The sequence below is a fragment of the Mercenaria mercenaria genome, chromosome 19 (genome assembly GCF_021730395.1).
Source record: "Mercenaria mercenaria strain notata chromosome 19, MADL_Memer_1, whole genome shotgun sequence".
NCBI lineage: Eukaryota > Metazoa > Mollusca > Bivalvia > Venerida > Veneridae > Mercenaria > Mercenaria mercenaria.
In genome coordinates, this window is record NC_069379.1 from 28,231,634 (window position 1) to 28,247,094 (window position 15,461).

General features: G+C 35.1%; 1 protein-coding gene across 1 annotated transcript in view; it reads right to left on the reverse strand.

The window, feature by feature from the left end:
* Window positions 1-264: 264 nt before the first annotated feature.
* Window positions 265-15,461, reverse strand: part of LOC123541721 (angiopoietin-1-like) — a 35,835-nt gene continuing 20,638 nt past the window's right edge. The window contains exons 5-8 of the mRNA XM_053531014.1: window positions 13,135-13,271; window positions 8,841-8,937; window positions 5,605-5,766; window positions 265-4,196 (exon numbers count right to left, since the gene is read on the reverse strand). Coding sequence (XP_053386989.1) covers window positions 3,943-4,196; window positions 5,605-5,766; window positions 8,841-8,937; window positions 13,135-13,271 — 650 coding nt within the window. The 3' untranslated portion in view covers window positions 265-3,942. The remainder of the gene's footprint in view (window positions 4,197-5,604; window positions 5,767-8,840; window positions 8,938-13,134; window positions 13,272-15,461) is intronic.

Below are 15,461 nucleotides of genomic sequence, written 5' to 3' on the forward strand. Positions count from 1 at the left end.
CAAATTGTGAATGACTGTTGTCTAAAAAATATATACATTACTTGTTTGTATTTCAAGAAATTGTCATGAAAGGGAAGTGAATCACAAAAACTAATACGATAAAACTATGTTCCGTCATCTTAAAAAAACAAAAGCTTGAAATTATCGTCCTAATTATCCTAATCTATTTAATTAGGTACTTAATCTGACAGTTATATAAACAAATGACAATTTAAATGTTCTTTTTTTTTTTCGTCATCTGAAAAAAAATCTGGTTTTCAATATTAGGTTAAACTATATTTTTCTCTCTTTTTTTAGCTTGTCTGTGTTTGAGTGCGCGTTATATGCGTTAACTGAATTCATTTTTCAACACATGCGATGACAATAATATCTTAATATACTAATTATAACACAAAAGAATATAAACATCTACATACTTCATTGGAAGTCATATCAGATTACTAAGTGTATTTTTTTTCACATCGGTCTCGTACGAGAAATGTTCCAGACATTCGCACACTTATTTATACAGTGGCGACACTCCAGCTTTTTGATGGTCGAGAAAAAAAACAGGTGCCCTTTCATGCATTATTTTAGGCACGGGCTAGCACCTGGGTAGAACCGTTGACCTCCCGTTAGCCAGCTGGATGGCTTTCTCACATAGAATAATTCAACACCCAAAGTGAGGTTTCGAACCCGCAACTGTGAAGGACACGTGATTCGAAGTCAGCGGCCAAAAGAGTCTCAAAATGCAATGTTTTAGGGTCTAATTGTAAAAGTACTTTACATTTCGATTAATATACACATTTGTCAAGCTGAAGACACTGGTAACCAGTAAAACTATCACTTTATTTCATGATGACATTTATTCTTTAATATCTATAAAATGATTCATCAAGATTTTATGAAGGATATAGGTTTTCATGTTTGTTCAAAAAGTATAACTGAGACATTTCAAAGGCAGCGCAGCGACAGATTGGAAAATTTCTCAAACAGAGCGTTAAAAGAGTATTTATTTAATGCTTCTTGTTTGTTCCTTAAAACGTACCTGTCTGTATTCTCTCACTAGTCCGACACTGCTTATCGTATATTTTGATTTAAAAGAACTTTGTTCGACTTTTAATTACTAGGTAATATGTTTTTATTTAAATGGTATGCAAGACTGGATAATTATTTATCAACATGATATTTTGTTATTTGCTCTACGTATTTCGATTTTCTGAAGTATAGAATATCTTAATTAAATATTTCTTTCTATTACATGATCGTCGTAAAATGTGCGTCATCGTCATTGTATCACGATTAAAACACCCAAACCACAAATATGTATATATAATTTCGGCGGAAATTGTTGTAACGTTAACGTCTTTAAAGTAACGTCAACTTGAAAATGACGTCAGGATATGCCAGTTAAATATTTATGTTTTCATTTCCATAGAAATCTGCTTTGAAAATAATTACATCAAATGAACGGCGTAAATGTTCAGTTAAGATCGGCCTAAATCGACCCTTGGGACTCAACGTAGTAAACAACATAGGCCAAAAATCGGCCCTTGGCACAGAAGTGGTCAAATATCAATTCGTACTTTAGACAAACAGTTTTATAATGGTTACTCGCTCATTTTTCTTAACTAGAGACTGGCGCCGTTAACACGGCATTTAACGATATATTATATTTAAGTCTTTACATTCGCCCTATTCTTTTCCATTGAAAATTATGACGTTCATTTCGTCTAAACAGCAAAAGGAATGGCGCGAATGTTACGTTATCGCTACTTGATTTGACTCCTACCCAAGTTACCATTGATTCGAGGCCCTATATCGCTCACCTGAGTTTAGTTGCTTGCTTAAACTATGCGTCTGCCCATCCCAGGGCAGGGCCAGTTTAAACCCTGGAGGATAATTTTAATAATCTAGGTAAAGTAACAGGAAATAATTCAATAGAGGACAGGAGAGACAATGATGATTCGCTGGAACAGGGATCATTTACTCGGCATGTCCAATCATCCCACAGACGTTTTGGGCTTTTTGGTTCTCAAGTAATGGCTTTGAAATGGTTTTTCCTGTTCTTGCCCTACGGCCTTGACCTTTTATCGAGGGATCCCAAAGTACTTAAGATTTATTTGCTATGCATTTCAATTCATCCCATGAAGTTCCGGCATTTTGCGGCATGTGATTCTCAAGTTATTGATGGGAAAGATTTGTTCCATGTTCAGGCCCCTGTGATGTACAAGAAACCCATAAAACGATACGATATAGAAGTCATCTACTCTGTAAGTCATATCATCCTATGAAACACGAAGGTTCTGTGTCAAATAGATCTCAAGTTATTGATCAAAAACCGTTTTCAATGTTCTGGTCACTATGACCTTAACCTTTAATCAAATGAGCCAAAACATCAAAAGTGGGCATTTGCTCTAGATGTCCGATTATTCTACGAAGTTTTGACATTTTGGGTCAAGTGGTTCTCAAGTTACTGATCAGAAAAGATTTTCCATAGCCTCTCCGACCTTGCCCTTTAATCTAGTAACCCTAAAAATGACCTGGGCCATTTATTCTGTAAGGTATATCACTCTATGCAGTTTGAAGTGCTAGGTCAAATGGTTCTCCAGTTATTGATCGAAAATGAAGTGTGACGGACAAAATGGACCCTGTGACATTGACCTTGGATGGATTGATGCTAAATACTAAATATCAAAGCCATAAAGGACCTGTGTTTTAAACGTTTTCCCTAAGTCTATATAAACAATTTGACGATCCCCAGGGCGGGGCCATATTTGACCGTAGGGGAATAATTTGAACAATGTTGGAAGACGACTTCTAGATGATGCTATACACTAAATATCAAATCCCTAAGACCTGTGGTTTGGACTTGTAGATTTTCAAAAAATTTCCCTATATAAGTCTGTGTAAACCATGTGACCCCCTGGGCGGAGCCATATTTGACCATAGGGGGATAATTAAACAATCACCAAATATCAAATCATTAAGACCTGTGGTTTTAGACAAGAAGATTTTTAAAGTTTTTTCCTTTCGGCTACCACGAGTTCTGCTCGAAACAACATCGTTTGAACAACTTTGGCAGAGGACCACCAAAAGATCATTCCTGTGATGTTTCTTTAAATTCGTCCCAGTGGTTTTAGAGGTTACAGACATTACTAATATTGACAGATACAAACATCAACGTGTAGTTGTTATAGTACTGGAATCCAAAAAATGATATTTATTTATGCAACAATAGCGACATTTCAAGTTGATTTTGCGTGCTAACATCCACAGAATCTCAAGAGAATTTGGTGTAACCGACCTCGGTACAGTAGGTCACCAACACATTCTGAGAGCTTATGAAGACGCTAAATGCACTAAATATATATGTCATGTCTATGAAAATCTTCTTTCAAACTTGTCTTTTAGTTTACAAACTATGCCATATAAATAAATCAGAAGCCTAGAATCTAATGTTTGCAGCTATTCTGTGGTCATTAAACAATGCCTACAAAAGTAACATTAATTTTTCAGTATTTCTCTCATAAATATGAAATGTGATCATGAAAACGTTACTGCTAATTCAAGATATTATTTTGCAGAATAAACTGGTAAGAAGAATGTAATAGGTATTATTATACCTGAATTATAAGCGTGATGTACATTTTTTTAAATGAAAATAAAAACAAATCTGGAAAGCAATATGTGCATGAAAAACATTGAACGTCGATATTTTATATACATAATTCCATTCCTACGCAAGGTTAAAATACTGAATGACAGAATAATTATTATGAACATATGTTATTTTAAGGTTTCATGCATTAAGGGTATCAATACCAAAACATTTTCTTCCTGATTAAAACATATTTAGGTGGTGCGGTTTCATTTGCGTTTATGTCATAAACCACGTGTTAACTTCCCAAAAGATTTTCAAATGAAAACTGCTTCCTTAATGAAATTTCATCCGCCTGGATTTCAAAGTCGTCGGAACATCATTTTAACGGCTTTGAGCGATCTCACACTTTGAAATGAGTAGTAGTACATCCCTGCGAATCTTCTGACTGGATGCACTGTTCCTGGTGTTACATATTCTCCATTCAGATTGGCGCTGGCGCATTTATTGTACCACCATCCACCATGACGATCGACAGCGCAATCTCGAGAATCTGAGTCACGGTCAGCGTCGTAAGTTGAGAAATGGTGATCATTGTTATGCCTCAACTCATCACCTGTTGTTACAAAGGGAAGAAAGAACGGGTGATAAAAATGAATCGTAGTAAAACACATCTGAAATCTGTAAATAAACGATGCAAAGATGTAAATATTTTGAAAGCCTATGATGCGAATTTGATGTCAATTTTGCTGTTTAAAATATACTTGAACATAAGTATTGCATCGTTTCGAATGCCTTAGATAAGGCTGATTTTGAATTCATAAGGTGTCATCAGCGTAGTCACTCGGACGTTTAATTGAAACACCTGGAAGAGTTTCCAGTTTGCTGTGTTTTTCATAGGACTGGGACGATTACTCGATTAATCGGATCCCATTCGCTTACTAGATGAAACCGGTTTCATTTTTGCAAAAGCGCTAATCGCTTTCAAACAATAAGTATCACGAATCGTATTTTATATTTATAAATTTCTTTGACCAGCACATGGATCCACAGTATATTTCCGCTAAAACACATCAACTTGAACATAATCAGTAGTCTCGGATTTGCTTGTCGTGATATTATCTAAAATAAAATACACCAAAGTATGACTTATTAATTATCACACTGCTTCTAAATGATAAAGTACGTAGGTTCTTAATGAAGTCAGCTGCTGGAAGTACGTTTGTCAGGAAAGAAAACAGCATCTCAAATATGGCGGCCGATTAACTGGTTCGATCTGATTTCATACAAATGATTAACCGGTTTTAAAATTTTGAAATCGTCCAAGCCCTAGTTTTTCACTGATTACGATGATATTAAGGAAAAAAGTACACACGTTAGAAATGATGTGTTGATAGACAACATACATATGCACAATGATAAAATGCTTGGTTTGATGGTATGTATTTGGTGCAGCATAATGTATATAGCATATTTTTCTTTAAGTGTAAGTATCCTAGTCACTGAAACGAGGTGCAAACATTTTTACAACTGGTGTAACCACAAATGAATATGTAAAACTGAAAGTTAAGTTTGATCTTAGATGTATAATAAACAAATTGTTTCTGTAGTGTATGTCTTTTCAATAGTTTTAAAAACAGTTTACCCATACATCTCGTTTGACATTTTCAAAGTGTTCATAAAAGAAGTTATTAAATGATTGTAATACATTTATATATTTTTTACGTTTTCAGGTGGATACATTTTACGTTCGTGCAGTTATTAAGTACTTTGCTTTTATAGAAGAATAGTTGGTAATAGGTCCCGATTATCTATAATTACTTTTCTTCCGCATTCAAGTGTAATTCAGTACTCAAGAAGAAAATATTTGATATTTTTGCTCTCAACATACCAGATATATTTCTTGTTTTACTTATTCAGCCATGTAAAGAACTCTTTACATAGAAATGATGTTTGAAATGATGAAAAAAGCATGTCGTTTGTCACCAATACAATATAAAATCAACAGAAGCTAAATTAATTACCTGCTGTGCCCGTTCCAGGATCAATATGGAGAGTATAGTTTGGACCCTCGTCAAGGTAAAAGTTCTGGAAAGTTTCGTAAGCAGTAGTGCCATTAGCTGCCGTTAGATCCAGTCTCAACACAGTTTTACGTTGCGATGCCATTTCCTGGACACTTTTAAGACCTACATGATGTAAAATATTACCGCCATTTTGTAAAATGAATTCCGTAACTGTTGTTAAAAGCATTGTTTGATGATCATTCTTGCATAAGAACTACTTTTTTCACTGGATCCGCCCATGTATGAACGGGAGAAAAATCGTGTGCACACAGGGCAATTCACGTGCTGTTAATACCCGCCTTTTATTTTTGAAATGCTTTCCCATGGACGTATATTCATTTCTGCGCAGACTGGCATCTGATATCTGCGTCTTGTTTCTTTCATAAAAACCTCTACTTGAAGCATAAAAGATGCAATTTAAACCATAGAATGTTTTGCTGTATCAGTAACTACCGCCAAATGCGCTGCCCCAACAATGTTCGTACTCGTTTCATCCCTTGTTTACTCCCGTTTTAGAACTCGGCGTCGATTCAGATTTTGTTAATATTAAATAATCGCGTGTAACCTGTGCGATTCTTTGATTTTAGGAATCATATGTATGATTTTGGTAAGTATCAGTCGGTATGTTTTTATCTAACTTCTCGAAAAATTTACATAAACAGCTTGGAAGCTTGACACTACGTTCGTACTCATCCGTACTCCAAACTGTGTTCGTACTCTATATAACTCGAATGTAAAGTTATTATTCTTGAAACTGTGCTCGCGTGCACCAAATTGTGAAGTGATATGTACAATTATTGGTAATTTTATGTTTGTAATAACGAGAGATAAAAAAAAATCGTTAAAAACCTTCAGGATGCGCTGTGATGGTGTTGTTTATTTCTGGGCCCTGGATACGGATATTTAAAACATGTTTACCGTTTCCAAGAACAACAAGAATGGTAAATAAAAAATGTACCGGAATCGTCAAGTCATCACATATGAAAACAATACATAAAGTCGTCGTGTATTGTTTTTATGCAAGAATAGCGACAATACACGTCTGTTTTGTGTATTAACGTCTGCAAAAGCCCTTAGGATATGTTTGTGACCTCGAACTTCGGTCTCGGTCACAAACAATCCCGCGGGCTTCTGCGGACGTTAATACACAAAAAACGTGTATTATCCCTACAGTAATAGAATCTTTCATCGTTCATAGATTTTCAGAGACATTTTCCACTAATTATCTCCAAACCCTGTCATCACAAAAGTTAACAACAGTCAAAAGATATTACAACGTGCAGTACCTCTAATAATGAGATCGGTTAATAGATATTAATTTATAAAGTTCCTATGTAACCTACCCGCTGTGTCAAAGATAAGATAATTTATAGAACAAGTCAAACAGAAGAGAACGTTGCTCTCTGTAGACTACCAAAATAAAAATATGTAAAAGTCGTTCAATGAATACAGTATAATTTGATATCATGTATACGCTGCTCACTTAAAATATGTGTATTACTAGAATGTTGTCCATAAAACAACAAAACAAGAGGAATTCTACAATAACGTCATTAATGTATTGCATCCGTAATGAAAATTGACAAAGTATTCTCCAGAAATGAATGTAATTTTGTCATTATCCGATCTTTACGGAAAGCAATGTACGCGTTGAATTAAATGGACGTTTTAAACATGCCGAATTGCCTTACGACAGCCCGCAGTCGCACAGAAGTACGACTCTACGATCTTAAAACAAGTGAAGGCCTGCGTTCGAAATGATCATGTATAATTTAGGAGAATTTTCAAGACAGCAAAATGATTAAAAATCAAAATAAACAAAAATTGCATATATGAATAATCAGTGTTTAAATGAGTATCGTATAGGAAGTGGACGCGTGATGACACTCAGCAATATGCGTTAGGTCATGTGTTCTTGTTAGGCTTTACGACATTCTTCGGACGTAAATACAGCTCAATGCGCACATAAGTTCCGTAAAGAAAACAAAGAAGATTGCTGGAAAAAGCATGTTTTTGGTTTGACATTATAAATCTACTGCTTGTTTATATATTTTCGGAAGTTTTGCCGAAAGATTCTTAGGAAAATTTAATGGCTAATTTAGGATATGTACGCACCCACCATTTAAATGGAGGGGAATCACATAGCGCTACGTACTCCTGTCTGTGAGTGTGTATGTTTTCAAGCGTGTGTTCGTGCTTTCTTGTCCGGTCTAGAAATTTGTTATGTTTATTTGGATTTCAATATAGCTTGGTAAAAATGATAAAATTAACAAGAAACATGTCATGTACAAGATCTTAGCACGGATCTAAAATAATTTGTTAGTTATAAATGTAAATAAAGATATACACCCAACATTCAGATATGCGTTCCGCTGTAATAAAATGTAAAAGAAATCTGGAAACTGTATAGAACTATCTAACGACTTTTTAACATCATTTTCGTGACGCCACGATATTGTGATACATTGGTCATATCTACCAATGTATCGCTCACACAAACCTCTGACTGACACACTTTGACGTATCATTTATGGTCCAGTAGAAACAGTAGAAACATTCTCTGCGCAAGAATGTATTCTAAGACTTAAATAAACTGACACAGACATCTGACGTATCTGAACAATATGTCGCATACAAGACACAGACCCTTACTTGAATGGTCAAGGTCACATTTCGAGACCTCAGATTCTTTTTTTAGACTCTAACTAATGTATATATAGTTGGATATATTCAAACGGTTTGACAAAATTTTTAACATAACATTGTTATGTTTCGCGTTTGCTCGTTCAATGTCACTCTGTGAGGTCAAAGACTTAACGTCATTTTTCGTTTTCTTGTCCGGACTTTAACATTTATACGCATGGATAGGTTGGTCCTGTCTATAACTTCATAATACACATGTCAGATATTCAAATAAGAGCATAAACATTCAGTTCAGCAAGGCGACATGTTTCTTACAATACTTATAGGCCTTGCTAAAAGGCAAATTTCACCTAAATTGGGTTTAATCTTAATATTCTGTTGTCAAAGTGTCATTACTCACAGGAAACAAACAAATGTGTCTTACCAAACGTATGAGGAGCATTCGACATTTCAGTTTATGTTCTAACCTATTACACTACAATCTCACCAACGTTATATAAAGTATACAAATTTGTACACATGCAGATGGCATCTCTTAAAGAAATAAAGCTTACCTAGCCAAAACTCTGTTTCCAAATTTCCGAACCCTGTCTCATATTCCTTAAAATTTCTGTAGAAATCAATACGCCCATTAAAGCGGTATTGGAAAACCTGTAAATTGGAAGAAAAAACATAGTTTAGGTTTCCGATTTTTTCTTAATCGCACATTTCACACGATTTCAGCAAATTTCTATAATAACTGCTTGCATGTACACCTTTATAAAAATTAAACGATCATTTGCGGGTTAAACATTAAGTTGTAATATAATCTCTCAACAGACTAAATGCCCACAGGCAACATGTCGAGCCCGCCAGCTGTCAAGAGGACTGGGAGTTGCACATGACACTCCTTGTCTCATTGAGGCAAACATTTATGCAAAATAAAAATGAGATTGCAAAAAGTTACAGTATAAGTTATTTAAAGTGACAACAAAGGGACGTAAATCTTAAAAAAATTCTAAGTCCACATAAAATTCTTACCAATAGAAATAGGTCAAAAAACACCTGAAAGTTGGATGTAAAATGCATGTTGTACTACAGAAAAGAGGTCTTGATTTTTCCCTACGACCAGTAATAAAAATGTTACGAATATAAGCTATTTATAGTAACAATAAAGGGAAGTAATTCTAGGATCTTGCGCAAGACACTCCGTCTCATGATGATGAACAATTGTGCCAAGTTACATCAAAATCACTCTATGCATCAAAAAGAAATGCTCCAGAGCAAGTCATTCTTGTATCTGACTTTTGACCTTTAAGTGTGACCTTAAACCTAGGGACCTGGTTCTTGCGCATGACACTCCGTCTCATGGTGGTGAACATTTGTGCCAAGTTACATCAAAATCCCTCCATGCATGAAGAAGAAATGCTCCGGACGAAGTTGTCATTCTTGTATCCTTTGACCTCTAAGTGTGACCTTGACCTTAGGCCTAGGGACCTGTTTTTTGCGCATGACACTCCGTCTCATGATGTTGAATAATTGTGCCAAGTTACATCAAAATCCCTCCATGCATGAAGAAGAAATGCTCCGAACAAAGTCATTTTTGAATTTTACATTTGACCTGTAAGTGTGACCTTGACCTTTAAGATAGGAACCTGGGGTTTGCGCATGACACTCCGTCTCACTGAGGTTAACATTCACACCAAATATAAACAAGATTGCTACATGCGTGTCAAAGTTATTGTCCGGACAAACAAATCCCGACGGTCGCACAGACGCACGCACTGACGCACGCACGCACTCACACACATACACCGAACAGCCATTTGGACAACTTCGCTTCCGCAAGCGGGCTTGACAATAAAATCTCTTTCCTTTTGTTTTTTTTTAGATAAATTTCTTTCTAGCATTTAAGCAATAATGTTTATTTGTCCGCGCTTTTTTTCACAATTCGTGTCCGGTCCATAACTCTGTCATTTATGGAGGAATTTTAAATTTTGCACACATGTTACCCATAATAAGACAAAGAATCACGTGCAAGACCCAGCTCCAAGGTCAATGTCACACTTTTAGAGGTTATCAGGGTCTGTGTCCAAATCATAACTCTGCCATTCAGGGATTTTGAAATTGTCTGGCACATATGTTTCCCGTGATTAGACGATGTGCCATTCACAAGGCTAAGGCCCCTAGCTACAAGATCAAGTCACACTTTGAGGTCAGACTTAACACGGTCTTTTTGTGCCCTGTCCATGACTCTGCCACTCACTGAGGGATTTTGAACTTATTTGGCACAAATGTTTCCCAAAATTAGGCAATATGTCGTGCCCAAGCTAAGAAGTCAGTCCGCACTTGGAGGTCACAGGTTACGAGCATCATATTCATGCCCGTTCCACAACTTTACCATTCATCAAGGGATTTCAAAATCACCTGGCACAATTGGTCCCAGTAATAAGACGACATGTCACGTACAAGACCTTGGCCCCTGTCGTCTTTAAAGGTCAATGTAACATTTAGAGGCCAAAGAAAATAGGTCACTTTTTGGTCCGGTCAATAGCTTTACTTTGCAGCGACAGATATTTAAGTAATTGACACAAGCAATCACTATAACAAATTTATTTGCCACATGATCTTTTTCATCAGTTTTCAAAATAATTTAAAAATTAATAAACTTCTGCCTCAGTTTTTGCCACTGCTACGCTATACCTTGCCTGCATACATGTATTAAAAAGAGACGACACAAACAAAACTGAAACCACTAGAACAAATTCCTGTCAAACGTTATATTTTTTTATCCGATTAGAAAATGAATATTTTGATTTTCTGGTGTTAAAATCATCTATGAAAAGCAAGTATGAATGTGACCATCTAAAATGTACACAGCTAGATAGTGACAAAGGTAGCCCGACTGGTTATGAATGATATAGTATAACTGATCTGGTAGAAGATAACTCTTCAGTAGATGTAACCCATGAGCTTACGAAAACAAGAACAGTAAACGATGAGGATATTATTGAACGGTCTATTGATAATGATGTAACTAGGGAAAAATCGTCAGAAGATGTGAAACATGGTGGCTCACAATAAAAAAAGTTGAATGGCGTTGAATTCTTCATGTGAGGAAGCCATCCAGCTGGCTTACGGAAGGTCGGTGGTTCTACTCAGGTGCCCGCTCGTGATGAAATAATGCACGGAGGGGCACCTGGGGTCTTCCTCCACCATTTAAGCTGGAAAGTCGCTATATGACCTATCATGTGTTGGTGCGACGTTAAATCCAAAAAAAAGAAATTGCGATGCTGGTTTTTATTGTCTCATTTTTGTCACAAAAATTGACTGGCGAGTAATTTCAATTATAGTAGTTTCATATGTAATTAGTTAAAATTATTAAATTATTAGGATATCTAAAGTCATTCATGAAAAATCCAAAATCACCCATCAAGACTACGCGTTAATCTATTTTGTTTTTTCAACTGGTGTTATTACCTTTTTTTTCGGAACTGGAATTTATCTCTCAGATGTCTTTGTCCTCCAACGAAATACCGAAGGTATATAGAAATGCAGACCATTTATATTCATTTCTGTCCGTTCGTGTGTCTGTCTTAAAACAGTCTTAAAGATTATTGTTCGTCTCCGCTCCTTGTTATCTTAATCTGACTGAATTGATTTTGACATAACTTGCCGAAATGTTTATCATATTGTTTTGTTTTGTCGAGTTTTACATTTTTGTATATTTAGATAACACCATGATCCGTAATCAGTGGAGAATACTCAAAGCTGCTAAATATATATCAATACTTACATTTCAATTGGTTTACTGTTTTTGTTGAAAAAAGACTTTTTTTTTTCAACAAAATGATGGGGGCTTAATCATAAGTCATTATCATATTGGCCCTCACTTTTACAGTGGAACAATGGCGGCCTTCATTGCTCCTAAGTTGTTTACCTGTTAAGCATTCATCTAATAGTCTAAAAAACCTTTGTGACGAATCTCTTCTCATTTTGCTCATTAATCTCTCTATCCTATTTTTCACATTTTTTATCTGCAATCTGTGTCAAGCATGGTCTGAAGTATGTTTATTGCAATATGGTATACTACAGGTGAAATATTACAATACCATCAAGATTGACAGTAATAAATGAAATGACTTATTTGCTCTGTGTATGTACTTTCATTTGCCATATAGAGATCTTCTTCTATTGAAGGTACATATACACTGTCTGTGTCATATGCCAGCCTCAGTCCTTGTCTTAGTTGCGTGTCTTAGAAACAAAGAACAGCTATTGCTCTCGCTACCATCGCTTCACGTTTCTAATAACTGAACAGTCTTTATCTAAAAAATTGTAGCTAGTCTGTTTGGAAAATATTTTGGTATTCAATAAACCGGTCCTACAAGAGGGTTTCACCTTAATCCAAATTGGAAAATAATCATTATTCAAATACTACGTAGGAAAAACGAAACGAATGGATGATCAAAAACAACAACAAATATCGTTATCTCCTGATAGCACGATTAAAATAATAATAATGATAATAATAATAAAAAAAAACAGTCTTAACTATTATCATAATCAAGCATATTTTCGCAACACAAAATGCGTGTAAATCCTAACGAATGAAAGAAGGAGACATTCTTCAATCAAACTGTTTCAAAATGGTTCAGGCATGTACCGAAAGGAAAGCTGCTTTAAAACGTTTTAGCTGTAGTTTAAAGATGTCGAATGTTCTCACGCATTACTAACACATAAACATTATAAAATAACTGTTATGATTTGAGTAACAAAAAGAAGTAATCAGAAGATAGGAGACAATTTACGATTCTTACAGCCATAATGACAAACAAGAAAACAGAAACGAAATAAATAAGTCATTACTGTCCACCCGCCTCCGTCAGTGGTCATATCACAATACACCTGGATTTGTCGATGACTTTTCCATGTGCTTATGTCGTAAACGCCGTCTTGGGTTATCTTCCCTTGATGAAGGACGTCAAAACAATCGGTGAAGTTGTCTGTATTTGATGAATACAAGATAATAGAAAAGTAGAATACGACGTCGTATTAATTTGTTACAAATATTACTGTCTTATAAATTCGAAGTAATTATTAAAATGCTTATTGAGGAAAAAAAACTTTGAAAAAACTTTGATCAATTCATGATATATGATATTATCATTTAGTGATTTATCATTGAATAAAATCATTGTTTGAAGTTATGCAAATGAATTATTTCAGGAGGGCGCAGCCCGAGTGATGTAATAATACGCATCTGAAAGACGATCACTGATTTTATACAAGAACAAAGCTATTCTAGATGTATTATTTCCATTCTAACACGTAATCAAGACATATATATATTTAATAAATACACAAAGTCTTCTTTGTTTAATAGGGAAACAAATCTGGCTGTGTTAGAATGTAGTGTAATAAGAATATTATGAATGGCTTGCTTGTCAGTGGCAAACACAATATTGTCCCGGTTCTATGGGCTCTTTGTCGGCACGCCATCCAGTATATGTACTCGAGACGATAATGATACAATAGCATGTATCGACGTATCTATAATAACGATGAGATAAGACTATTATATGATGTGTATTTTAATAGATCTTCATGGAAAGGCAGTAAATAATAGCAAACAGGGCTTGATATAGTTTGTTTGTAACAGGTAACGAAATGTGCATTGCTAAACACGTCCCTTAGCGCCGGCATATGGGAAACTCTTTTATGCAGATAAATTGAATAGACTCCATGATCCCAAAGTCCCGGAAAAATATTAACACTGAGTCCAAGTATCAGTAAATCGCTATGACAAAAGCCATCGACCGCATTTATACTACACAAGTTACGTAACAATAGACACGTGAATGACGATTTATGAACTCCATTTCCTTTGATATCTACGCAATATTTATATGTTTTTTTTAGCTTTGTATAGGAAAATATACACGAGTTCTGCAGGGGAAACACTGCGCGACTATAGGAGCGCAATATTCTGCCACTAAAGAACGAGTGCATATTTCCCTATGCAAAGAAAAAAAAACTTTTTATAACATACGTACTGGACGTATAAATATGATGTAAATATCATGAATTTGTTCAATAGACTGAATAACATTGACCATACTGAACTAAATAAATCCATGCAACGACAGACTTTAAAGTACGTCAAGCATCCAATATGAAATCATGCGTTATTGTAACTTAACTGGGAAAAGGAACGCGTATGTAATAATAAGATTTGTATTGTGTTTACTTTAAATGTCATACAAATCTCATTTCATGTTTTGTTGTTTTTGTTATAATCATAATCATTTATTCAATATCCCCAGTTTCAATTATTTTGTGAAAAATAGTTGTCAATGAGTAGCCTTGATCTTGAAATTATGACGTTTTGACTTGCAAAAGCAAAAACATCCTTTAGCTGATAAAGCTTAAAGTACAAACTCAATTATAACAGGTGCCTCAATAAAATTAAAATGGTGGAAGAACGGTAAGAACGGCATACATATTTGAGATTCTTTTCAGATTTTACAGTGTTACTGAAGTGAGAAAAAATGTACATAGCAGTTGGTGCTATCATTTACAGAGCGATTTGAAAATTAACAAAATTAGCTTTTAGCCATTAGATTTCGCAGCTGGGAGAGCACAAAATTCAGGGTTTGTAAACTCAAATCTACATGTATTACTGATGCTTTGTAATGAAACACATATAGCCATGTTAATAACGGTATTACAATATTTTTATTTTAGGGGTGTGGTAACATACTTCTGTGTGAGGTCTTGAAAGTCAAGTAGGCGACTGTAGTCTGGGAAGCTCTGAAAACTGTTTAAAGCCTTCTTAAGAGCGCATCTACAATTTTTTCAAAATCTTCCATGTGCATTTATTTCATATCTTCGATGATTTTCAGTTTCATTTATAAAAGATACAAGTGTAAAGAATATTTTTGAAACAGAATGCCAGTTTTAAAAAGCATTAATCAAGTGGGGATAATCACGATTCAGTCATGTCAGTTTTACAGGGTTTTCCGCGCAGATATATTGATAGATATGCCTGTAAGCATACCTTTTAGCTGAAACACATGCTTACTGTGACATTTAAGTCGTCAGATACAGTATTTATAAGCAAATTCATTGATTTCTATTAATTCAGTAAGCTTTTTAAGAGCAAAATAACGGCTCAGTCTATTGAAGGGACTTCA